At 38.7% G+C, this 27,921-nt stretch overlaps 1 protein-coding gene across 5 annotated transcripts in view; it reads left to right on the top strand.

Annotated features, from left to right (window-relative positions):
* The window catches only part of wt1a (WT1 transcription factor a), an 80,666-nt gene that overhangs the window by 29,116 nt on the left and 23,629 nt on the right, over positions 1 to 27,921 (top strand). For 3 of the 5 annotated variants that reach the window (XM_061969824.2, XM_061969823.2, XM_061969825.2), the window contains one exon: positions 25,855 to 25,954. In XM_061969824.2, the coding sequence (XP_061825808.2) occupies positions 25,855 to 25,954 (100 nt within the window). Of the gene's footprint in view, positions 1 to 291; positions 376 to 25,854; positions 25,955 to 27,921 lie in introns of all 5 variants that reach the window. The other 2 variants (XM_072913937.1, XM_061969826.2) reach the window with 1 other exon arrangement.

Raw genomic sequence — 27,921 nt, 5'->3', positions numbered from 1 at the left:
CAGTAAAATAGTGGCTGCGTAATGAGCGGCGTACCAGGCACCGCTTGTACCCTGTCTAGTCAAAGGGTTTGTAGCCTGCAGGTGGGCTGTAAATCCACCAAGAGTGTACGTACAGAAGTGTGAGCATGGCAGGTCAAACTAATGCCTTTTGGCTGAGCTCCATTAATGTTGCTGTATGACTTCAGCTGGCTGCACTGTGTATGGAGCAATAGAACACTGGCAAAGGGTCAAACAATGGTTTCCATTGTCCAGCTCACAGGTTCTCTCCTTCATGTTCTCTGTCCTTCACAGTGGTGAAAATGTATATCAAATGACCTCTCAGTTGGAGTGTGTGGCTTGGAACCGTGTCAATACACTGGCATCAACCAGGAAGAGGTAGGAATGTATCCATAGCTCTCACACAGTGAAGTAGATATTGTCTACTGCAATATCGGAATAAAGAAAGAGCAGAAACACGATGCTGGACAATTTTCTCAATGCACTGTAAGAGGTATGTGGGGAAATGACTTGATGGTGGAAAGCTACACAATTCAGACTGTTTTTGATGAAAAATATATATTTTTTACACCATATTTGTGTTAAATCTTGATGGTCTAATCTTGGATGTAGTGTAACTTGGAATAGTCAGTGTACAACATGGAAAACAGTATAGATATGCTTTTAAAATAAGTGTCTAAATAGCCGCGCAGTGAACATGTCCAAATTGTGTTTAAAGTGGGACTATTTAGTCTGAGCAATAAGGATGGGTAAAGTTAAAGTTAAAGTACAAACCCTGTTTCCAAATGAGTTGGTAAATTGTGTTAGATGTAAATATAAACGGAATACAATGATTTGCAAATCATTTTCAACCCATATTCAATTGAATGCTCTACAAAGACAAGATATTTGATGTTCAAACTCATAAACTTTATTTCTTTTTGGAAATAATAATTAACTTAGAATTTCATGGCTGCAACACGTGCCAAAGTAGTTGGGAAAGGGCATGTTCACCACTGTGTTACATGGCCTTTCCTTTTAACAACACTCAGTAAACGTTTGGGAACTGAGGAGACACATTTTTTAAGCTTCTCAGGTGGAATTCTTTCCCATTCTTGCTTGATGTACAGCTTAAGTTGTTCAACAGTCCGGGGGTCTCCGTTGTGGTATTTTAGGCTTCATAATGCGCCACACATTTTCAATGGGAGACAGGTCTGGACTACAGGCAGGCCAGTCTAGTACCCGCACTCTTTTACTATGAAGCCACGTTGATGCAACACGTGGCTTGGCATTGTCTTGTTGAAATAAGCAGGGGCGTCCATGGTAACGTTGCTTGGATGGCAACATATGTTGCTCCAAAACCTGTATGTACCTTTCAGCATTAATGTCGCCTTCACAGATGTGTAAGTTACCCATGTCTTGGGCACTAATACACCCCCATACCATCACAGATGCTGGCTTTTCAACTTTGCGCCTATAACAATCCGGATGGTTCTTTTCCTCTTTGGTCCGAAGGACACGACGTCCACAGTTTCCAAAAACAATTTGAAATGTGGACTCGTCAGACCACAGAACACTTTTCCACTTTGTATCAGTCCATCTTAGATGAGCTCAGGCCAAGCGAAGCCGACGGCGTTTCTGGGTGCTGTTGATAAACGGTTTTCGCCTTGCATAGGAGAGTTTTAACTTGCACTTACAGATGTAGCGACCAACTGTAGTTACTGACAGTGGGTTTCTGAAGTGTTCCTGAGCCCATGTGGTGATATCTTTTACACACTGATATCGCTTGTTGATGCAGTACAGCCTGAGGGATCGAAGGTCACGGGCTTAGGTGCTTATGTGCAGTGATTTCTCCAGATTCTCTGAACCCTTTGATGATATTACGGACCGTAGATGGTGAAATCTCTAAATTCCTTGCAATAGCTGGTTGAGAAAGGTTTTTCTTAAACTGTTCAACAATTTGCTCACGCATTTGTTGACAAAGTAGTGACCCTCGCCCCATCCTTGTTTGTGAATGACTGAGCATTTCATGGAATCTACTTTTATACCCAATCATGGCACTCACCTGTTCCCAATTTGCCTGTTCACCTGTGGGATGTTCCAAATAAGTGTTTGATGAGCATTCCTCAACTTTATCAGTATTTATTGCCACCTTTCCCAACTTCTTTGTCACGTGTTGCTGGCATCAAATTCTAAAGTTAATGATTATTTGCAAAAAAAAAACTGTTTATCAGTTTGAACATCAAATATGTTGTCTTTGTAGCATATTCAACTGAATATGGGTTGAAAATGATTTGCAAATCATTGTATTCCGTTTATATTTACATCTAACACAATTTCCCAACTCATATGGAAACAGGGTTTGTACCACTGATAGTCACACACACACTAGGTGTGGTGAAATGAACCTTTGAATTTGACCCATCCCCTTGTTCCACCCCTTGGGAGGTGAAGTGAAGTGAAGTGAAGTGAATTACATTTATATAGCGCTTTTTCTCAAGTGACTCAAAGCGCTTTACATTGTGAAACCCAATATCTAAGTTACATTTAAACCAGTGTGGGTGGCACTGGGAGCAGGTGGGTAAAGTGTCTTGCCCAAGGACACAACGGCAGTGACTAGGATGGCGGAAGCGGGGATCGAACCTGCAACCCTCAAGTTGCTGGCACGGCCGCTCTACCAACCGAGCTATACCGCCGTGAGGGGAGCAGTGAGCAGCAGCGGTGGCTGCGCTCGGGAATCATTTTTGGTGATTTAACCCCCAATTCCAACCTTTGATGCTGAGTGCCGAGCAGGGAGGTAATGGGTCCCATTTTTATAGTCTTTGGTATGACTCGGCCGGGGTTTGAACTCACCACCTACCAATATTGCTCAGGGCGGACACTCTAACCAAAAGGCCACTGAGCAGGCTTTTGAAGGTATTGTTTACATTTAAAACGATACAGTGGATCATTAATTGAAAAAGTTAATTGGTTATTGAACAGGGTTTGTACATAAAAAAGTGTGTATATCGAAGCAAATGTATCCATAAGAAACAATGTAAATTAAAATAATAGGTTCCAGCATTGACAAAGGTCCATGTTTTAGTAAAGGTTTGTACACTTTGAACACAATATAAAGCGCTACACAGTACTGTATATCAAGCAAACATAACAAGAAGGTGATTTATCATCTTTATAGTTAATAACAAAGTCAACAACCCCTAGCTGAACTGTCCTCTTTTGACAACACACACACACAGTCACTAGCCCTGTGGTGCAGTCACAATTGAAATCACTAATTTCCTGAACTTTAACAGCTCAGTCACTACAATGATTAGAAAAATGAAGTACAATCAACTTTACTTTTGTTGGTTAATCTTCTTTGCTTGCAGCAGAAGGGAGAGGGTAGAAAGAAGGCACTGTCAACAATGCTGTGGATACTTCCTGAATGTTGCAAACTAGACATGGCATGTCCACTGCTTTCTCTGGACTCATATTGACCTAGGAAAACTACAAACAATGCTTTTGAGCCGAGGATGTCGTTGTGGCTTGTGCAGCCCTTTGAGACACTCGTGATTTAGGGCTATATAAGTAAACATTGATTGATTGATTGATTGATTTCAAAAGGTTAAAAACAACACCTAAAAAAGCACACAAAGTGCACAGCAGATTGAATAAGCATGGAGAGTGATAATCTCACCCACAATTGTTGTGCTGTAGGCACAAAATGGGTGGATGGAACGTTTGTACATAGAGACAAGGTTCGTACACCAAAGCATGTTTTTATTTGGTCCCTGGTTTGTAATTTGAAAAGTTTTTACAATAGGGGGTTCGTAAGTCAAGGTTTTACTGCACTGATACCACATCGGTACTTGAACCAGTGCCTGAACCAGTATGTATTAAGGTTGTACGGTATACCGGTATTAGTATAGTACCGCAATACTAATGAATCATATTCGGTACTATACCGCCTCTGAAAAGTACCGGTCCCAAAACCCCCCGCCCCTCTGTCGTCGTCACGTCGTGTCATTGCTGGTTTAAACATGCTTCACTACACACCGTAGCTCACCAGCGTCAAAATGTAAACAAACGCCATTGGTGGATCGACACCTAACATCCACTGTAATGATACCAAGTACAGGAGCGTATCTCGTCGATACTACTGTGATTACGTCGGTATTTTTTGGCATCACAACATCTTCTTTCGTTTTTTTAAAATTTATATTATGTTTATAAACTCAGGAAATATGTCCCTGAACACATGAGGACTTTGAATATGACCAATGTATGATCCTGTAACGACTTGGTATCGGATTGATACCCAAATTTGTGGTATCATCCAAAACTAATGTAGAGCAGAAGAATAAATTATTATTACATTTGAACAGAAGTGTAGATAGAACATGTTAAAAGAGAAAGTAAGCAGATATTAACAGTAAATGATCAAGTAGATTAATATTTCATTTTCTACCACTTGTCCTTAATAATTTTGACAAAATAATAGAATGGAAAATGACACAATATGTTACTGCATATGTCAGCAGACTAATTAGGAGCCTTTGTTTGCTTGCTTACTACTAAAAGACAAGTTGTCTTGTAGGTTCAGTATTTTATTTAAGGACAAACTTGCAATAAGAAACATATGTTTGATGTACCCTAAGATTTGTTGTTAAAATAAAGCCAATAATGCCATTTTTTGTGGACCTCTTTATTTAGAAAAGTGTCCAAAAGTTCCGAAAAATATCGAAATAATGTTGGTACCGGTACCAGTACCAAAATATTGGTATTGGGACAACACTAGTATGTACAAAATGGAAAATATGCACAGTTTGTAAAAACGAAACAAAACACAAAACCCTTTTTATTCTTATGGAATTTTGTGATATTCATTTTGAACAGACTAGCAATTTAAATACTTAATTGATATAAAATAATTGATAACAAAGTTATACATTCATAAATAATTAATACAATTCACAATAAATCATCATAATTATTGCAGCAATACATGACATAAAGAACGTGCTGTAATGGTCATTGGTACATAATAAAGACGTGCTGGGTTGTTGATGTGACTACTAACTAGCCTAGTGCTGCCGTGATGGCGGTGTTATGAGCGCTGCTGTTAGCATGTTAAGGGCAGTAATACAAACCCCGTTTCCATATGAGTTGGGAAATTGTGTTAGATATAAATATAAACGGAATACAATGATTTGCAAATCATTTTCAAACCATATTCAATTGAATATGCTACAAAGACAACATATTTGATGTTCAAACTCATAAACTTTTTTTTTTTTTTGCAAATAATAATTAACTTAGAATTTCATGGCTGCAACACGTGCCAAAGTAGTTGGGAAAGGACATGTTCACCACTGTGTTACATCACCTTTTCTTTTAACAACACTCAATAAACGATTGGGAACTGAGGAAGCTACGTGTTGAAGCTTTGAAAGTGGAATTCTTTCCCATTCTTGTTTTATGTAGAGCTTCAGTCGTTCAACAGTCCGGGGTCTCCGCTGTCGTATTTTACACTTCATAGTGCGCTACACATTTTCGATGGGAGACAGGTCTGGACTGCAGGCGAGCCAGGAACGTACCCGCACTCTTTTTTTTCCAAAGCCACGCTGTTGTAACACGTGCTGAATGTGGCTTGGCATTGTCTTGCTGAAATAAGCAGGGGCGTCCATGAAAAAGACGGTGCTTAGATGGTAGCATATGTTGTTCCAAAACCTGTATGTACCTTTCAGCATTAATGGTGCCTTCACAGATGTGTAAGTTACCCATGTCTTGGGCATTAATGCACCCCCATACCATCACAGATGCTGGCTTTTGAACTTTGCGTCGATAACAGTCTGGATGGTTCGCTTCCCCTTTGGTCCGGATGACACAATGTCGAATATTTCCAAAAGCAATTTGAAATGTGGACTCGTCAGACCACACAACACTTTTCCACTTTGCATCAGTCCATCTTAGATGATCTCAAGCCCAGAGAAGCCGTCGGCGTTTCTGGATGTTGTTGATAGATGGCTTTCGCTTTGCATAGTAGAGCTTTATCTTGCACTTACAGATGTAGCGACAAACTGTATTTAGTGACAGTGGTTTTCCGAAGTGTTCCTGAGCCCATGTGGTGATATCCTTTTAGAGATTGATGTCGGTTTTTGATACAGTGCCGTCTGGGGGATCGAAGGTCACGGTCATTCAATGTTGGTTTCTGGCCATGCCGCTTACGTGGAGTGATTTCTCCAGATTCTCTGAACCTTTTGATGATATTATGGACCGTAGATGTTGAAATCCCTAAATTTCTTGCAATTGCACTTTGAGAAACGTTGTTCTTAAACTGTTTGACTATTTGCTCACGCAGTTGTGGACAAAGGGGTGTACCTCGCCCCATCCTTTCTTGTGAAAGACTGAGCATTTTTTGGGAAGCTGTTTTTATACCCAATCATGGCACCCACCTGTTCCCAATTCGCCTGCATACCTGTGGGATGTTCCAAATAAGTGTTTGATGAGCATTCCTCAACTTTATCAGTATTTATTGCCACCTTTCCCAACTTCTTTGTCACGTGTTGCTGGCATCAAATTCTAAAGTTAATGATTATTTGCACAAACATTTTTTTTTATCAGTTTGAACATCAAATATGTTGTCTTTGTAGCATATTCAACTGAATATGGGTTGAAAATGATTTGCAAATCATTGTATTCCATTTATATTTACATCTAACACAATTTCCCAACTCCTATGGAAACAGGGTTTGTAGAATAGCATGCCTTTTATTGTCATTAGACGCAGGTACAATGAGATTAAAAGCAACTCCACTGTCAGTGCGACAGTCTACAAATATGCAAAACATAGGAAGAAAAGATAGAAAAATAGTGCAAAAGGAGGTGAGGTGCACAGTCCAGTCCTGAGAACGAATGTTCAGAATGTGTTGTTTACAGGAATAAATATTATACTATATACATACAGTGTATATACAGAAGCATTCCGATTGTGGGTGGAAAGTGAAAAATGCACACAGAGAGGTGCTAAACTATAAAATCAGTGCCTATGAGAGTTAGGGAAAAAACTGTTCTTGAGTAATAATAAGTTTACAAAGAGCGTCAGACTTTGTGTGCTTCTGTTGAGACGCTACATTACTTACAAGACGTTACTTGTACGATATCATCGCTGAACTCTTGCGGCAGGTTTCTGCGTCTGCATTCATCTAGCACCAAAATGAGGTACCGATAGTGTCTGCTTTTTTCGAAACGGTTACTTCCGCTTACGTTTGCAGCCGTACCATTATGGAATCAGGTTTTGGTGCCCATCCCTAATGGGCACCATTGTTATCTAGCACTGCATTAAGTCCACAAAAACATTTCAACATCACACCCAAGTTAATTGGGCATCCATGCACGCACCCGCCCCTTCCCCAACCAACGCCTTTACCACCGCTTGTTTGCTCCAACTCCCCCTCCCTCTGTTGCGAGTTTGTTGTGACTAAATGTAACGTGTTTATGTTTGCATTGCAAATGAGGTTTTTTTCCCTTGGACTCAGTCTGGACCCCCTCTTGTGGATCCAGCCTTTGACTGATATTTTTTTACTCTTCCCCCCCTTTCCCAATATCACCATTTCGTCACCTTCTTTTTAAGGAGCACCGTAAAAATGGCTGCGTCTTCGGCGGTCTCGTCTTGTCTCCCTGTAACGTATGTCTGCTCTTAGTGGGACTGTGCCGAAAATATACTTTTTAGTTCTTATGTGTCTTGTGCATGGTAAGAATTGACAATAAATCATCTTGAATCTTGAATCTTGAATTAACCCTCGTGGGTATGGAATTTACCAGAGCTGCACATGTTACTTGAATCCTTTTCCACTCCTCCATGAGGATATATATGGATATGAAGGTGGATGTTAGACACCTCGCGCTCCAACACTTTGAGGATGCCCCACACAACCAAATAGGCACAGGTCTGAAGGAGACATTTTTAGTGATAGTATTCCAATATGCGCACAATAAATGGACAACTTTATGAGCTGGTGGTCATTCAGCAGACAGCACAAAGTGATGAAAATATTGATACTTACATACTACACAGGCAACAGAATAGGTCATGACCAACTATTAATGGAACTTACCGTATTTTTCGGAGTATAAGTCGCTCCGGAGTATAAGTCGTACCGGCCGAAAATGCATAATAAAGAAGGAAAAAAAGATATATAAGTCGTATTGGAGTATAAGTCACAATTTTTGGGGAAATGTATTTGATAAAACCCAACACCAAGAATAGACATTTGAAAGGCAATTTAAAATAAATAAAGAATAGTGAACAACAGGCTGAATAAGTGTACTTTATATGACGCATAAATAACCAACTGAGAACGTGCCTGGTATGTTAACGTAACATATTATGGTAAGAGTCATTCAAATAACTATAACATATAGAACATGCTATACGTTTACCAAACAATCTGTCACTCCTAATCACTAAATCCCATGAAATCTTATACGTCTAGTCTCTTACGTGAATGAGCTAAATAATATTATTTGATATTTTACGGTAATGTGTTAATAATTTCACACATAAGTCGCTCCTGAGTATAAGTCCCACCCCCGGCCAAACTATAAAAAAAACTGCGACTTATAGTCGGAAAAATACGGTATGTACGAGGAGTGAGACGATCTATGTACAGGCCTTTCTGTCACCTATGTCAAGGTGTAACCTTAACATGTGATCTATGTAGCAACTACGACATTTACATGAAAATTCATATTACTTGGCCACTTTATCACTTTCATCCACTGCCATTCGGGAGTGGATGATGCTTCGATTTCCCTGAGTGAACCACAGTGCCCCAGTGCCCGCAGCACTTATGCAGTCCCAGACCATTACCGTTGTAGGCAAGACACAAATGTCTCTAGTAAATCTCTTCTGTTATACAAGACGTAAAATGACTACTATGAAGCAAATACAAGTCCCTTGAGAAGATACAGTATGCTGTCATAAAAAGGGTTGATGAAATGAAAAGGGTGTGCTTACTTTTTGTTCGATATCCGAGCTTGAATATTGTCATCGTTGACTCATAAGATCACAAGATTTTTTTTTTTACTTTGAAAACTTTAATGATCTCTGACATAATGAGCTTTTTTTTTCTACAACAATGAGAGGTTATGCTAATGCTTTATTGAAATGTTCTCCAGATCCTTGACTTTTGGCAAGTTCATGTGGAAATGCTAGTACAAAGACTAACAATCACCGTTAATAATAATTTGATTTAATCAGAATATACTTTATGGAGGATGGGAATTGGGATTGGTAATTAAATTAGTTCATTCATTATTTTTGAATCAATCTAATTTTGAGTAGTTTAGTTTTTTTGGAAATCTTCTTAGTTGTTTTGTTAGCTCGATGCAGGCATGTGGAATTGTGCAACCACGTGATTTTTATCAATGCAACTTGTTAAACATGTCTGAAACACACAAACTATACAATGCCATATCCTGCCATACCAGTAAATAATGTTACCCTTCTAAAGCAAATAATGTGTCTCTTATCCGATACTTAGTGTATGTTACTGTGTACAGTCCAGTGGTCCCCAACCTTTTTGAGCACAAGATCCCTGGTCTCAGCCAAAAACCCACACATACATACAGTTTGTACATCAGGATCATTGCGGTACCCCATCGTAGATACTGCCAATGTTTTTCTGTCTCCCAGAGTACACCTTAGGCATGCTATAAATAAGTTCTGTTGTCTAAATCGAGTTTTCTATGTAGCCCAGAAAAGATGATAAAGACTATAGTTGTGAGCTACACATACCATAGCAAAAACAGCATGATGGAGCATGATGCTGAATGGGCAGGAAATTAATGTCTCCATGGTGACAGCCTGTAGTACATAAAAAAGGATCATTAAAATAGGGCAGTCTGTGACCACTTTTGCACTTGTTATTAGTACACGCAGTCTTAAGGCTGGAATATACTCTCGCATGTAGCTTGTGTCCATCTGGGGCTGGCGCGGGATTGTAATTCTCTTTCAAAACCCTAAAGGGCAGTGTTTTCCTGTATGAGCAACCACAACTACTGCAGACTATCTTCCTGAGAGAGGGTGGTTCCTGTGTGTAGTGGTGGTTGTAAAATTGTATTAAACAATGTCGTCTGAAGCGACACCCACTTTAATGTTAGCGCTACAACCAATCCCTTTGAAACAACGGTCACTTTTAATCGACCGTATTTTTCGGACTTTAAACCACTACTATTTCCAATGCTTTGAAACCTGCAGCTTATGAAATGGTGCGGCCGTTAGTGTTTTGTATTCAACAAATAGTTGTCATATTACGCCGACAGAGACACTGAAAAGGTGTGTTACTGTTTTTGTTCTGGCACCATCTTTGGGACTAGTTTGCCCACTACAGGTGCTGCAGGTTGACAATGTAATACCTGTCTTGTGCCGGAAATATATTTGTCTGTAGCATTTCTGCTCCAATTAATTCTTTATTCATCATTCCGAGCAAGGTTTATAAGTTTTACAATACAACTAAAACTATTCATACTTACTAAACTCTCCCATGTGTGATGTCTGTAGGAGTGTTGTCATGCATATTTGTACATGCAATCGTAATATAATCAAGCCAGCGTCATTAGCATTGGCGAATAGGCTAACACGTTTATATGTGCTTGTATTAGTATTATTAACTTACAATGACATTCGATTGGTATTGTGTCAGTTTCGTAAATTCACCAACGCGTCACCGTGGACTTATTAAGTCTGTTTAGTTGATTGGAGAGCAAGCAGCTACTGGGTCCATGACGATTACTTCTGTTTTGTTATTATTGCTGTTTGACCATTTAGGAACAATTAAGGTATGTAAATACATTTTTTTTTAAATATTTCGTTCCGGTATATATCCGTGGCTTATAGTCTGGTGTGGCTAATATATGTAAAAATATTTATTTCTTCTAAAATTTGGTAGGTGCAGCTTAAATACCGGTGTGCAAAGCTTCAAAACTGTAAGAGTAGACGTTCGGGGAATGTGGGCTGCGCAACCTCTGAAAGAGTCGAGACAATCTTTGTACTGCAGTTAGGCGAAGAAGTATTGTATAAATGGTCATATTTGTGAATTTCCTCGAGTAAACACTCCTTGATTTTCGCCTTTGTTTTTATATTGGAGATTGTAGTTTTTATTTTGCTTTCGCTGGGCAGAAACCCCCGTAAATGATGTGGCAACAAGCGGACCAATCACAGTTTCGTGGTCCGCATCGCCGCTGGAGCGAATTTCGATTTTTTCCGATGTGCAGGTCAAGGTCTGCGGGAGGGTCCGCAGGTAGAGAAGCAAGACGGCAATGTGAGGCAAAAGTTTATTCCAGGCTTTAGTAGGTCACCTGCAACAAGCTCACTAATAGTACACACAATTTAATCGATTACACATGCTATTAAGCACTAGATCAGGCCTTACTTACCGTATTTTCCGGACTACAAGGCGCAATTAAAATCCTTTCATTTTCTCAAAACTCAATAGCGCGCCTTATAACCCGGTGCGCCTAATGTACGGCATAATTTTGGTTGTGGTTACCGACTTCGAAGCTATTTTATTTGGTACATGGTGAAATCATAAGTGTGACCAGTAGATGGCAGTCACACATAAGAGATATGTGTAGACAGCAATATGACTCAAGTAAACAACACCAAAATGTTATATGTTCCTTGAAAATATAGAACATTATACATGGCGCTCAAAAATCCTTTAAAATGTTTTAGTATGACTTTGGTAAACTATGAAGCCACACCATATGATGGATTGTACTGTGCTTCAACATACGAGTATTATTGTGGTGTGTGTATAAGGTAATACATTATCTAGCATTTTGTATCGCAATATTATGCAAAAGCAACTTTACTTATCTTCCGGTACCTGCTGAGCTGCATTTGGGATCTGCATAAATCTGGAAAATTTGTGTGCATCCGCCTTTGTAGTTTTGTAGTCGATAAGCTTCTTCTTTTTCTTTATCTTCTTGTTATGTGACATTCATCCTCCGCTGTTGCCATTTCTAATATAAAGTAGTGTAAAGTTCTTACTTATATCTGTCAGTAAACTCGCCATGAAAGCGCTAAAACATACCGGTGTAGTGAGTTAACATTATTCACCCAAGGAAATGTAGTTATTAGAGGGTTCCGATCAGACTGCTTTCACGGGACACATTTCTGGCGTTGTTGTTGCACTCGTAAGCCATGGATGAGGAGATGCTGCTCAGTTATTGATTGAAGTAAAGTCTGAATGTCATTAAAACAGTTAGCTCCATCTTTTGACACTTCTTCCACTCCCGTCCTTGCACGCTACACCGCTACAACAAAGATGACGGAGAAAAGACGCTGCCGAAGGTGAGCCACGTAAATAAGACTGACCACAGATGAGCTGTAAAACATAATCTATGCAACATTTTGACCGAAGAACCACCATTACATGTTATGTAGACCACAAGGAAGTGTTTTCCATTTAGAAAAAAATTATAATAACATGACCCCTTTAATGCGCCCTATAATCCGGTGCGCCTTTTGTATGAAAATAGACCTTATAATGCACCTTATAATCCGGTGCGCCATATGGTCCGGAAAATACGATACTACCTAAGTGCACATTTAGAAAGTGTTGTGCTGTCCCAATTGATAATGTTTGTTGCGCACTTGGTGAGAATGACTATTAACTGTGTAACACTGAACATGTTAGAGGGCTCTCTTTGGCATGCTGTACCTTTAAGTCAGGGGTGTCAAACGTACGACCCGAGGCCCGCGAACAGGATTTACCCGGCCCGGGGGATGAGTTTGCGACGTATAAAGATGAACCTGAAATTTTTTAATGAAAGAAACCGCTGTTCTAAATGTGTCCACTGGATGTCGCAATAGCAATTATTTGTATCTTTGTAGATGATGCTACATACACACCTGTATGTACAAATAAAACCACATGATGTTAGTACATCAGTCGAGAAAAATTGTCAAACTACATAAATAGCATACTTTGATTTGATTTTGATATAATTTTTTTATCTTGATAGATTGAAAATTAACACCAATGAGTTGACTGATGAACATAATTTGATAAGAATATATAAATAACAACAAATAAAGATAGAATACCATTAATTGCAACATGTAAGTGTAAAAAACAACAACATTATGATTTGTACAATTTCAGAATGTGCTCGTTCTATTTTTAAACAAGAAAATAATCTGAAGTTGTCTGTATTTTTAAGTTATCGTGCCGTGATTCTACCAGCCAGGCCCACTTGGGAGTAGATTTTTCTCCGTGTGGCCCTCGATCTAAAATGAGTTTGACACCCCTGCTGTAAGTCAACCGTGACACAGGCACACACACATTAACTCGATCTGCAACTTTCAATATGCCGTTCTTCAAAGGCAAGTCTCTGCTGTTGACGATCAAATTAAATGCGACTACAAAGAAGTGTAACTGTTCAAAGGTCCGCCCACACCGGACTGCTGTGTGTCATCCTGACCTGCATAGCTCCCAAATGCCTTAGAACCAGCAGGCATCCATCATAGTTGGCAGATGAATGCGTGTGAGAAAGTTGTGTGCATGTATGAGAAAGATGCTGCGACGTCATTTGTTTGGATTTTTTGGTGTTTTGATGTGTGTGTTTTGTATCCGATAGGCACTGAAAGTTTGATTAGAGCGAATGAGGCTGCAGTCAAATATGCACGGGGCTCAATCAGCGGGACTAAAGACAGGTGCGAGGGAGTGAGGATAAGGAGGAAGAGATGGGAGTGGGTGGAAGAGAAGGCGATAAAGAGGAACTGGACGAGGCAAAGGAGGAAGAGGAAATGTTGGGGAGTTGAGCACAGTTGTGTTTAGGTCACACAAACACACACACAAAAGCTACATTATGTTCTTGTTGTGGATGTGTGAGTGCACAAAACATCAGACTGCGTTGTGATGGATTCCACTGCAACAATGTATCATAAGAGGCATGTTTTTCAAGGAAGTAATACCCCAGACGGTCTACACGGGGTGTTTGTACAGTACAGTACAAGAAGCCAATCCAAAAATAAATATCATTTGGTGACCTACTAGGTCATTTTTATTCTGGAAGACATAACCATGATCTATTATGAGGGGCCGTTAGGGACATTATTCAGAATTACCTCTTACATACACTACTGAAATGCTCTCACACAAACAACTGAAATCTTTTTCTTTTATACACACTACTGAAACACTCTTATAAACACTACTGAAATGCTCTTACATACACTACTGAAATGCTCTCACATAAACAACTGAAATGTTTTTCTTTTATACACACTACTGAAACACTCTTATAAACACTACTGAAATGCTCTTACATACACTACTGAAATGCTCTTATAAATACTACTGAAACACTCTTATAAACACTACTGAAACACTCTTACATACACTACTGAAACACTCTTATAAACACTACTGAAATGCTCTTACATACACTACTGAAACACTCTTATAAACACTACTGAAATGCTCTTACATACACTACTGAAACACTCTTATAAACACTACTGAAATGCTCTTACATATACTACAGAAACACTCTTATAAACACTACTGAAACACTCTTATAAACACTACTGAAACATTCTTACATACACTACTGAAACACTCTTATAAACACTACTGAAACATTCTTACATACACTACTGAAACACTCTTATAAACACAACTGAAATGTTTTTGTCTCACGCACACACACACACGCACACACACCTGGAATTATTTTTCACTAGTATGTATAAACGGATTTCACCTGTGTGTGTGTGTCCTTTTTACACGTCCGTGTGAGAGACAACAATTTCAGTAGTATGTGTGCAAAGATTTCAGTTATGTGTATGAGCGCATCTTACCAGTGTGTGTAAGAGCATTTTACCAGTGTGTGTAAGAGCATCTTACCAGTATGTATGGGAGCATCTTAGCAGTGTGTGTAAGAGCATCTTACTAGTGTGTGTGAGCGATGTTGCATTCCGGTTCCGGTCACCAATAATCCCCGCCCCTTTTCAGAAGTTTTTTTTTATTTATTTTTTTTAAAGCCAAGTTGTGGACAAAATGTCTGCCGACAAGTAGCTTAACCGAGGCGGGAGCTCCACTTCATAATTTGAGGGCTTCAGCTGAGAATATAAGAACACTTTCAATGCAACAAGGGTTGGGCTGCCGCTGTGGGTCGCCCCTGCAGGACGCGGCACCTGAGCGGCCACACAGGTGCCTTTCTCCTCCCGACAGCCAAGCAGCCTGGAGCAAATGTTACCTTGCGAGTTTACACTGCACATATGCAACGTTTCAGTTAATGGACATCGAAGCAAGAGGAGGAAAAGGTAATTAGACATTATTTATTTCTAAATGATTGTAGAATCCCACGAAATGTAAGGCGACATGGCATTGTAGTGCGCTACAATGGTAACATGTCGAAATGTGAGTCACGTCGTGGTACGTCAGTAGCTGATCAAATACTAATGATAATGGATTACATTTATTTAGCGCTTTTCTATCGACTTGATAAGGGGTCCCCAAACTACGGCCCGCGGGCCGGTTACGGCTCGCCAGAGTCCAACATCCGGCCCGCTGGAAAAAAATATGTTGTATTATTATTTTCAATCTGTCTTTTCTAATCCATATTTTGGTGTCCCCTAGCCGCTCAGGCTAATCATATTGTCTAAAAATGCATTTCCCTGTATGACTTATATCGTCTTAGCTGTTTTCATGTGATCTGATTGTTACATTCTTATTTCAGAGGCATGACCATTTCAACAAAGACGGAATAAACAACCTCTGGATTCATGGAACTTCTCTGCACACAAATATATTAATTGGAATATTCAATAAATTTCACATAGAAACATTGTGATTATTATTTTCAACAGTGTGTTGAAAACAACCTTTTTTGGCTCAGAAAGGTTCCTTATGTCTTATTATTCATATACTTTCAATACTTGTCGGTGTGTAATTCCAGACATAGATGTAAACATTAATGAGACAACAATGAACATTTTTCAACAAGTGAACCCACTTGAAAATGATGGCAACTATGGAATAGACATTTTCACTTCAATGCTGCACTTTATTCAGTGAACATAGGAATTATAAGGTTTGTTAAAATGTTTTCTTCACTTGTGCAGTGTATTCTGCAAATTAACATTTTGTTTAAACGTTTTGTAAAAAATAAATAAATAAGGAACCTGTTATACAGACCTGTATGAAGTTGCCCACTTTATTATTGCAAATATCAAAATAACACTGCAATACGTTTGTGCTGTGAACATTTATGTTTCTACCGTTGAGGTTTTTAAGTTATTTTAAAATACATGTTCTGACTAGTAATGTCATCCAGCCCCCATTATCACACACACTTTGTCAAAATCTCCCCAAACGTTTGTGGTACACAATGTTTTTGTTTGTGATTATTGTATTTAGGTTTGGGGCTAGGTGTAAATATTAACACATTAACTTAAACTATAATTTTGGACCCAAAAAATATTCAGCACAAACAATTGGGACAAGTTTGGGAAGATTTTGAGGAGGTGGGGGGGCTGGATGACATCACCAGTCAGAAAATCTATTTTGGAATAACAACAAACTTAACAGCACAAACACTTTTTTTTTACAGCACAAACCAATGGCAGTGTTGTTTTAATATTTGCAATGGTAAGGGGTTTGTGCAATAAACTTAAGCCAGGTGTCATACAAGGCATATGTTCAGCTTATTTGTTTACATTTTAGTTGTCCAAACAAGTATATGTTAAAAGACAGTTTGGCAAGAATATAAAATGTGCCGTCAAAAAAATGTAAACATCCATGCCCATCCATCCATCCATTTTCTACCGCTTATTCCCTTCGGGGTCGCGGGGGCGCTGGAGCCTATCTCAGCTACAATCGGGCGGAAGGCGGTGTACACCCTGGACAAGTCTCCACCTCATCGCAGTAAACATCCATGCATCCATCCATTTTCTATCGCTTGTCCCTTTTTTGGGGTCGCGGGAGGTGCTGGAGCGTATCTCAGCTGCATTCGGGCGGAAGGCACAAGGGCCAACACAGATAGACAGACAACATTCACACTCACATTCACACACTATGGCCAATTTAGTGTTGCCAATCAACCTATCCCCAAGTGCATGTCTTTGGAGGAAGCCGGAGTACCCGGAGGGAACCCAAGCAGTCACGGGGAGAACATGCAAACTCCACACAGAAAAGATCCCGAGCCCGGGACTGAACCCAGGACTACCGTATTTTTCGGAGTATAAGTCGCATCGGCGTGGCGAGTTGGGAGAGTGGCCGTGCCAGCAACCCGAGGTTTCCTGGTTCAATCCCCACCTTCTACCAACCTTGTCACGTCCGTTGTGTCCTTGAGCAAGACACTTCACCCTTGCTCCTGGTCGTGGTTAGGGCCTTGCATGGCAGCTCCCACTATCAGTGTGTGAATGTGTGTGTGAATGGGTTAAATGATAAATGATAAATGGGTTGTACTTGTATAGCGCTTTTCTACCTTCAAGGTACTCAAAGCGCTTTGACACTACTTCCACATTTACCCATTCACACACACATTCACACACTGATGGAGGGAGCTGCCATGCAAGGCGCTAACCAGCACCCATCAGGAGCAAGGGTGAAGTGTCTTGCTCAGGACACAACGGACATGACGAGGTTGGTACTAGGTGGGGATTGAACCAGGGACCCTCGGGTCGCGCACGGCCATTCTTCCACTGCGCCACGCCGTAATGTGGAAATAGTGTCAAAGCGCTTTGAGTACCTTGAAGGTAGAAAAGCGCGATACAAGTATAACCCATTTACCATTTACCGGCCGAAAATGCATAATAAAGAAGGAAAAAAACATATATAAGTCGCACTGGAGTATAAGTCGCATTTTTTGGGGACATTTATTTGATAAAAGACAACAGCAAGAATAGACATTTGAAAGGCAATTTAAAATAAATAAAGAATAGTGAACAACAGGCTGAATAAGTGTACGTTATATGAGGCATAAATAACCAACTGGTATGTTAACATAACATATTATGGTAAGAGTCATTCAAATAACTATAACATATAGAACATGCTATACGTTTACCAAACAATCTGTCACTCCTAATCGCTAAATCCCATGAAATTTTATACGTCTAGTCTCTTACGTGAATGAGATAAATAATATTATTTGATATTTTATGCTAATGTGTTAATAATTTCACACATAAATCGCTCCTTAGTATAAGTCGCACCCCCGGCCAAACTATGAAAAAAACTGCGATTTATAATCCGAAAAATACAGTACAACATGTGTCTGGGCCGGTACGCTGTTTGTATGGTGAAAAAGCGGACGCGTCGACAGGTTGTAGAGGACGCTAAAAGCAGTGCCATGACGGCACACCCTTAATATTGTTGTCCGGGTAAAAATCGGGAGAAATTCGGTAGTATGGTTGCCCCGGGAGATTTTCGGGAGGGGCACTGAAGTGTTATTTTTATATTTGCAATAATAAAGTGGGCAACTTCATACAGGTCTGTATAACAGGTTCCTTATTTTAGGGGACACCAAAATATGGATTAGAAAAGACAGATTGAAAATAATAATACAAAATATTTTTTTCCAGCGGGCCGGATGTTGGACTTTGGCGGCCGCGGGCCGTAGTTTGGGGACCCCTTATCTAGTCGAGAGAAAAGCGCTAAATAAATGTAATCCATTATCATTAGTATTTGATCAGCTACTGACGTACCACGACGTGACTCACATTTCGACATGTTACCATTGTAGCGCACTACAATGCCATGTCGCCTTACATTTCGTGGGATTCAACAATCATTTAGAAATAAATAATGTCTAATTACCTTTTCCTCCTCTTGCTTCGATGTCCATGAACTGAAACGTTGCACTTGATGATGCTGCAGTGTAAACTCGCAAGGTAACATTTGCTCCAGGCTGCTTGGCTGTCGGGAGGAGAAAGGCACCTGTGTGGCCGCTCAGGTGCCGCGTCCTGCAGGGGCGACCCTTGTTGCATTGAAAGTGTTCTTATATTCTCCGCTGAAGCCCTCAAATTATGAAGTGGAGCTCCCACCTCGGTTAAGCTACTTGTCGGCAGACATTTTGTCCACAACTTGGCTTTAAAAAAAATAAAAAATAAAAATAAATAAAAACTTCTGAAAAAGGGCGGGGATTATTGGTGACCGGAACCGGAATGCAACATCGCTCACACACACTAGTAAGATGCTCTTACACACACTGCTAAGATGCTCCCATACATACTGGTAAGATGCTCTTACACACACTGGTAAAATGCTCTTACACACACTGGTAAGATGCGCTCATACACATAACTGAAATCTTTGCACACATACTACTGAAATTGTTGTCTCTCACACGCACGTGTAAAAAGCACACACACACACAGGTGAAATCCGTTTATACGTACTAGTGAAAAATAATTCCAGGTGTGTGTGTGTGTGTGTGTGTGCGTGAGACAAAAACATTTCAGTAGTGTTTATAAGAGTGTTTCAGTCGTGTATGTAAGAATGTTTCAGTAGTGTTTATAAGAGTGTTTCAGTAGTGTTTATAAGAGTGTTTCAGTAGTGTTTATAAGAGTGTTTCAGTAGTGTATGTAAGAGTGTTTCAGTAGTGTTTATAAGAGTGTTTCAGTAGTGTATGTAAGAGTGTTTCAGTAGTGTTTATAAGAGTGTTTCAGTAGTGTATGTAAGAATGTTTCAGTAGTGTTTATAAGAGTGTTTCAGTAGTGTTTATAAGAGTGTTTCAGTAGTGTTTATAAGAGTGTTTCAGTAGTGTATGTAAGAGTGTTTCAGTAGTGTTTATAAGAGCGTTTCAGTAGTGTTTATAAGAGTGTTTCAGTAGTGTTTATAAGAGTGTTTCAGTAGTGTTTATAAGAGTGTTTCAGTAGTGTATGTAAGAGCATTTCAGTAGTGTTTATAAGAGTGTTTCAGTAGTGTATGTAAGAGTGTTTCAGTAGTGTTTATAAGAGTGTTTCAGTAGTGTTTATAAGAGCATTTCAGTAGTGTATGTAAGAGCATTTCAGTAGTGTTTATAAGAGTGTTTCAGTAGTGTTCATAAGAGTGTTTCAGTAGTGTATGTAAGAGCATTTCAGTAGTATTTATAAGAGTGTTTCAGTAGTGTATGTAAGAGCATTTCAGTAGTGTTTATAAGAGTGTTTCAGTAGTGTGTATAAAAGAAAAACATTTCAGTTGTTTATGTGAGAGCATTTCAGTAGTGTATGTAAGAGCATTTCAGTAGTGTTTATAAGAGTGTCTCAGTAGTGTGTATAAAAGAAAACGATTTCAGTTGTTTGTGTGAGAGCATTTCAGTAGTGTATGTAAGAGGTCATTCTGAATAATGTCCCTAACGGCCCCTCATAATCTATCGTCAGTGTTATGACGGAGGGCAGGAGGTTCTCATTTGGCCGCATTCATTGGTCTCTCAGTGTGGTGAAGTCTTCCGGTACCCTTAGCAGAGAAACTGATGGAGGTTTTGGGCTTTGTGTGCGACAAGTCTCTACCTCCAAATACACTATTAAGCCAAAAATATTTGACCACCCATCCAAATGATCAGAATCAGGTGTTTTAATTAGGGATGTCCGATAATGGCTTTTTGCCGATATCCGATATTCCAATACTGTCCAACTCTTTAATTACCGATACTGATATCAACCGATACCGATATCAACCGATATATGCAGTCGTGGAATTAACACATTATTATGCCTAATTTGGACAACCAGGTATGGTGAAGATAAGGTACTTTTTTTAAAAAATTAATGAAATAAGATAAATCAATTAAAAACATTTTCTTGAATAAAAAAGAAAGCAAAACCATATAAAAACAGTTACATAGAAACTAGTAATTAATGAAAATTAGTAAAATTAACTGTTAAAAGTTAGTACTATTAGTGGACCAGCAGCACGCACAATCATGTGTGCTTACGGACTGTATCCCTTGCAGACTGTATTGATATATATTGATATATAATGTAGGAACCAGAATATTAATAACAGAAAGAAACAACCTTTTTGTGTGAATGAGTGTAATTGAGTGTAAATGGGGGACGGAGTTTTTTTGGGTTGTTGCACTAATTGTAAGTGTATCTTGTGTTTTTTATGTCGATTTAATAAAAAAACTAAACAAAAAAAAAACGATACCGATAATAAAAAAAACGATACCGATAATTTCCCGATATTACATTTTAACGCATTTATCGGCCGATAATATATAGTTTTAATCACTTGGCCTGGCCACAGGTGTAAAAAATCAAGGACTTATGTATGGAGACTGTTACTACAAACATTTGTGAAAAGAATGAGCTGCTCTCAGGAGCTCAGTGATTTCCAGCGTGAAACTGTCATAGGATGCCACCTGTGCAACAATTCCAGTCGTGAAATTCTCTCGCTCCTAAATATTCCAAAGTCAACTGTCGGCTTTATTATAAGAAAATGGAAGAGTTTGGGAACAACAGCAACTCAGCCACCAAGTGGTAGGCCACGTCAACTGACAGAGAGGGGTCAGCGGATGCTGAAGCTCATAGTGCAAAGACTGTCAGTTGCTACAGAGCTCCAAACTTCATGTGACCTTCCAATTAGCCCACGTACAGTACGTAGAGAGCTTCTTCAGGTGTTTATTGTTAAACTTCAGACGGACCTGTTCATGTGAACTCTTGTGTAGGGTGACCACACATGTCAATCATCCTGTTTTTACTAGCAAATCATTTTTTTTTGCCCTTCTTTCCTGGCGTCTTTCCAGTCCCGTTTTTACCCAGGTTTTGCTCTCCACGGGAAAAAAAAATCCTCACCTGGTCCGCTCGTAGTGCTCATGAAAGGAGCGCTACGAGTTTGAGTCAATCAAATCAACAACGCGACAGAGATGGATGAACATGAAGACATAGGGAAGACATTTATGTCAAAAATCCAAACTTTGCGTAAATATCTTGACAAATAGGATACTTATTATGTTTAACATTAAGGGAGAAAAGGCATGAGTCAGCTTGATAAATGTCTCAACTATGACTATGTAACTATAAGCCCCGTGAAGGAGCCCGTAATTGTTTTCATTTTAGCAATATTACAAAGTTCTTCATGAGGAAAGCTTATTCTGTATTTAAAAGGGAACTGCACGTTATTTGGAATTTTGCTTATTGTTCACAATCCTTATGAGCAGGGGTCCCCAAACTTTTTGACTTGGGGGCCGCATTGGGTTAAAAAAATTTGGCCGGGGGCCAGGCTGTATATGTATATATATATATATATATATATATATATATATATATATATATATATATATATATATATATATATATATATATATATATATATATATATATATATATATGTACATATACATATATACATTGTCTTTATAATCCGTTTTGTCATTTAACATCAGTTAACATTGAAGTTCATCAACATTTAACATTGTCACGTTATCGATGGGAAAATTAATTTTTAGACAAAAATATTTTGCCTGAGCGGCTAGGAGACACCAAGAGTAACAAGCGGTAGAAAATGGATTAGAAAGGAAAGATTTAAAAAAATAAAAATACATTTTTTTTTTAACTTGGGACTTCCTGTGGGCCGGATTTTGGATGCTGGGGGGCCGGATCCGACCCGCGGGCCGTAGTTTGGGGACCCCTGCTTATGAGAGACAAAAAGACAAAAGATTTGTTTTGTTTTTTCGCTTTCTAAAATAAAAAAATCAGTTTGGTCTAAGTGGCTAGCAATGCAGCTAATTCTGCCTCCAAATAAACGTGGATGCATATGCAAAAGTGCAATATATTTATCTCTACAGTAATCTATTTATTTATATCTGCACCTTATTGCTTTTTTATCCTGTACTACCATGAGCTAATGCAACGAAATTTCGTTCTTATCTGTACTGTAAAGTTCAAATTTGAAAGACAATAAAAAGGAAGTCTAAGTCTAATTCTGCCTCTAAATCACTTTAAAAATGCATTCACAAACTGCCAACAATACTTCATTTACGTTCCGTAACCTGGATAATAATCAATCAATCAATCAAAGTTTATTACCAAGCTGTAGCGACATTGTTATTGTAAAAGCGAACACTGAGGAACTCTTTTTCTAGCGTACTGACACATTGGCGTGCTACGGTAACTACGGCAAGAGATAAGCTAGCTTCTATGGCAGCACGAAATGCGTTTGAGTTTGTAATGCATAACACAATGCGATAGAACACCAATCTGTACTGACTGAAAAACATGAATATTTATATTGCAGTACAACTAAAGTATTATCCCACATTTCATGTTTTGTTTGTACACAGCTAGCCAGACAGTGAATGTACAGTAGTGTACAGTGATGTGCTGCATGTCTTACGAACAATAGTATAGTGACGTACTCGATAGACAGATGTCTGTTTGGTCAAGTCGGTCAGGGACGTTTCCAATTGATTTGGGCACTCCATTATTTGGCATAACTTCGCTCAAAAGTTCCAGATTTGCAGTGCGACCAAATCGCACCGACCTCACTCTCTGGGCTTCCATCTGCGCCAACGTTTCAGCCTCTTTGTTGTGCTTGCTTTTATAAGCAGCAGTTTAATCCTCTGTATACTCAGCTTCAAAAAGATAAGGTTGTGAATCCTCATTTGTCCAAAAATAGTCATCTTCATTTTCTGTTACCAAGTCTCAAGATACCAAGATCACAACACGCTTGTGTGTTTTGTTTGCGGAAGTAGGAACACGCAGTAGATGCCGAAAGTCGAATGTGCGCCACTATGGAAACAGAAATAAATGTGCCAGAGAAGAAAGTCCTGCTACGAATTAAAATGATCAAAATACAGTAAAAATCGTACAAATTACATATTATTATGAACATGTTTGTTACTACATTATGTATAGACTTGCAGCGTGTATATAAAAACGTTTTGAAATTGTTTTAGAGGGTTTTGAAGGCTACAACAGTGGATTCCATTTAGCCACATCCTGAAAGCGTTTTTTTATCATCTTTAAAACCCCCCCCAAAAAATGACATGTCTTCTTGTCTCTCACAATAATTGTGAACGATAGGCAACATTTTAAAAAAAAGGTGCAGTTCCCCTTTAAAAATTTGGTGCATGCTCTTATCATGCAAAGGCCATAAGGCAATGAGCAAATTATCCATCCATCCATTTTCTACCGCTTGTCCCTTTCGGGTCCTGGGGGGTGCTGGAGCCTATCTCTTATAATTTTTTTATTTTTTTTATTTACCAATTTTGTTTTTGAATTTGTGAATTTGTAAATGGCACTGCAGGATCACAATCCGGTAGAGCAATGAGTGTTAGACTTAGACTTAGACAAACTTTATTGATCCACAAGGGAAAATGTTCCACACAGTAGCTCAGTTACAAAGGATGGAAATAATAACCAATGTTTTGTTTTGTTAGTCCCAGGGTTCTTAAGCTGGTTGGCAGGGGATCTAATATGTTTATCATTCAATCTAAATTGTTTTCTTTGTTTTTTTTAATGTTTTAATATTTGTGTTTATATTTCATCTCTCTATGGTCAAATACAGTATACCCACCAAAAATAAATACACCTGGACTATAAAGTTACAAAATCAGCAGGAAATCAATAGTTCCCCCCCCCCCCCCAACTGTATAGTCAATTGGGCAAGTGTGCCCAAAAGTGGGGCCCAAATACACTTTGAGTGACCAAATGAACCAAACTGTGGCTTACAAAATGTAAAATAAATTCATCCTAACCTCTTTCAAGCTGACACAGTCAATGATGGCACGTGCACAAGACCAACCAGTTGCCTATGGCGGTATGGGGGATAAACTCCTCACTCGGCCGTGCCAGCAACCTGAGGGTTCCTGGTTCGATCCCCAGCTTCTACAAACCTAGTCCCGTCCGTTGTGTCCTTGAGCAAGACACTTCACCCTTGCTTCTGATGGGTCGTGATTAGCGTTAGTTTGTCAATGTGTGTTTGTGTGAATGGGTGAATGTGGAAATAGTGTCTAAGCCAGTGGTTCTTAACCTTAATGGAGGTACCGAACCCTACCAGTTTCATATGTGCATTCACCGAACCCTTCTTTAGTGAAAAATAAATAAAAACAATTTTTTAAATTCAAGACAAAGTTATTTGTTTTTTTACTGGTGCACAAAATGAACCGTGCATGAACATCACCTTGTTCAAAGAACAAAACTAACACAGTGCATAAACTCACAACAAATTACACACCTGCAAATCAGTGTGACTTCTCCGGTTGCCGTATACATAATAAGCCGATAGTGAGAAGTTTTTATTTACATGATGAGTCGTGTGTGTCTTGACCTCCGCGGCGGAGGCTCCGTCGAACCCCTGAGGCCAACTCACCGAACCCCTAGGGTTCGATCGAACCCAGGTTAAGAACCACTGGTCTAAGCGCTTTGAGTACCTTGAAGGTAGAATAGTGCTATACAAGTATAACCCATTTACCATTTATATGGCTAAAATTGCTGTGTTTGGCCCTCAACCTATTGGCCCTTGGAGGCAAAAAGTTCGGGCACCCCTGCAATAGATGCTTCCACTGGTCGCTGTATCTATAATTATTCCAGTAAAAATACACTAATGTTCGGTTCTGATTGACAATTTTGAGAAACATTTATTTAAGACTGTTTATTATTGAAGCTATAGTTTGCAATAGTGTAGATCTGCACTTAATCATATTGAAAACCTTTGTATAATTTTGGTTTGCTCAATTGGATTCATAAGGAAACTGTTTTTTTTTTTTTTTAAACAATTTCAAATTCCACATATCTGTCTATATTTTCCCCCAAGTCTAAAGTACTGTGTTGAAATTGTTTGAATTATTGATATATTTCCTTTCAGATGTATCTGCAGGTGTTACACTATGCATTAGATCAGATTTCTGTACAAACCTCCAGGAATGACTTATTCCAACTTTTGTGTGTTGCAGCCATGCAGGAGGCTATGACAGCGACCCCAGCACACCCATGGTGTACAGCTGCAGCACACAGTACCGCATACACACCCACGGCGTCTTCAGAGGACTGCAGGTACCACTCACACTTCTTTAACTTACTTGTGTGCTCTTAATTAATACATATGGGAGAGTGAGACCACCAACTTCAAATGGAATTTCTTGCAATCTAAACTATAGCTTTCCCTTCACACTTTTGTATGGGTAACAATTAGAGATGTCCGATAATATCGGCCTGCCGATATTATCTGCCGATAAATGCGTTAAAATGTAATATCGGAAATGATCGGTATCGTTTTTTTTTTTTATCGGTATCGTTTTTTTGTTTTGTTTTGTTTTAATTTTTTTTAATTAAATCAACATAAAAAACACAAGATACACTTACAATTAGTGCACCAACCCAAAAAACCTCCCTGCCCCATTTACACTCATTCACACTCATTCACACAAAAGGGTTGTTTCTTTCTGTTATTAATATTCTGGTTCCTACATTATATATCAATATATATCAATACAGTCTGCAAGGGATACAGTCCGTAAGCACACATGATTGTGTGTGCTGCTGGTCCACTAATAGTACTAACCTTTAACAGTTAATTTTACTAATTTTCATTAATTACTAGTTTCTATGTAACTGTTTTTATATTGTATTACTTTCTTTTTTATTCAAGAAAATATTTTTAATTGATTTATTTTATTTCATAAATTTAAAAAAAAAGTATCTTATCTTCACCATACCTGGTTGTCCAAATTAGGCATAATATTGTGTTAATTCCACGACTGCATATATCGGTTGATATCGGTATCGGTTGATATCGGTATCGGTAATTAAAGAGTTGGAGAATATCGGAATATCGGATATCGGCAAAAAGCCATTATCAGACATCCCTAGTAACAATCATTTTGTTATAAAGTCCTCTCACCTTACAATCAGCCGTTTTACTCTAGAGAAGACTATGTAGGTGAGCTCTGAACCTATACCACAATTTTAGAACCCTCTGGTGGTGATAAAGAAAGTCCATCCATCCATCCATCCATTTCCTACCGCTTGTCCCTAAGTCATATTTATAAGTGCCCGCACGTGTTGCTGCCAGTTTGATGTTACTCACTGAATACACAGAATAATAAATAATTACACATAGTTTGTAAATATAGTCAAATCCAAACATCAACTGACTAATGGAATTGATATGAAAATGATAAAAAGTTGTAAAAAAAATATCTCAGAGAAATAAACGTTCATCATTAATTTGTAATTTCTTCTGTTACTTTTACAGACAAAATGAAAACAGCTAATTTAGTGACAATGGATGAGAGTAAAGACAAACTGCAGACCACTTTCCTTACCTCCACAATTTTCCCAAATTTTTGAGGAAATATCATAGTATCTATGCTGTTATAAACATTTTTCTTTGGAACACTGGATTTAAAAAAAAATCAGCTTGATTTTTAAAAGATTTTTAAAAATTACATATGAGTGAGTTGCGAATCTCATTTTGTCAGATTCAAAATTGATTCATAATTTTCAAGAATATATTTTTTCAATTTTAAAAATCTATTTTTAAAAGACCCCTTTTTAGGCACTTTCCGCACTATAAGTCATACGTCAGCAGCCAAGAGCTTTTGTAACCTGTAACCGGTTTTGAAATGTTTTTATTCAGTTTTGTCAAACGATTAATCTTTTAAATCTGATTAATTCACTCTTCTGAATTTAGACTAATCTCAATTAATCACTTGCTTGCATAATTTAAATTACCTTAAACGCAAATGTAATTTTATCGTGAGAATGTCATAAAGGGTCATTTTTTAAACGTTTTACTTGTTTGTACGTTATTTATCTATCTTAACGATTTTATTTTAAGTCAAGTCAGCATTTTTTTTTTAAGTGAAATTTACAAGTGAGCACACCAGTCCGGTTTCTCCTCACCAGGGCCGTCGTATGGGGGGAAAGGTGATGACAATTTTAAGTGCCCACAGACAGCTAGGGCCCACACTTAGCCCCCCAGTAGTCTCCATGACAAAATAACAAATTATATATATATA

The sequence above is a fragment of the Nerophis lumbriciformis genome, linkage group LG10 (genome assembly GCF_033978685.3).
Source record: "Nerophis lumbriciformis linkage group LG10, RoL_Nlum_v2.1, whole genome shotgun sequence".
In the NCBI taxonomy this organism is placed as follows: Eukaryota; Metazoa; Chordata; class Actinopteri; order Syngnathiformes; family Syngnathidae; genus Nerophis; species Nerophis lumbriciformis.
Note: the sequence above shows the minus strand (reverse complement) of the source record. Positions and strands in the feature narration are given on the sequence as shown.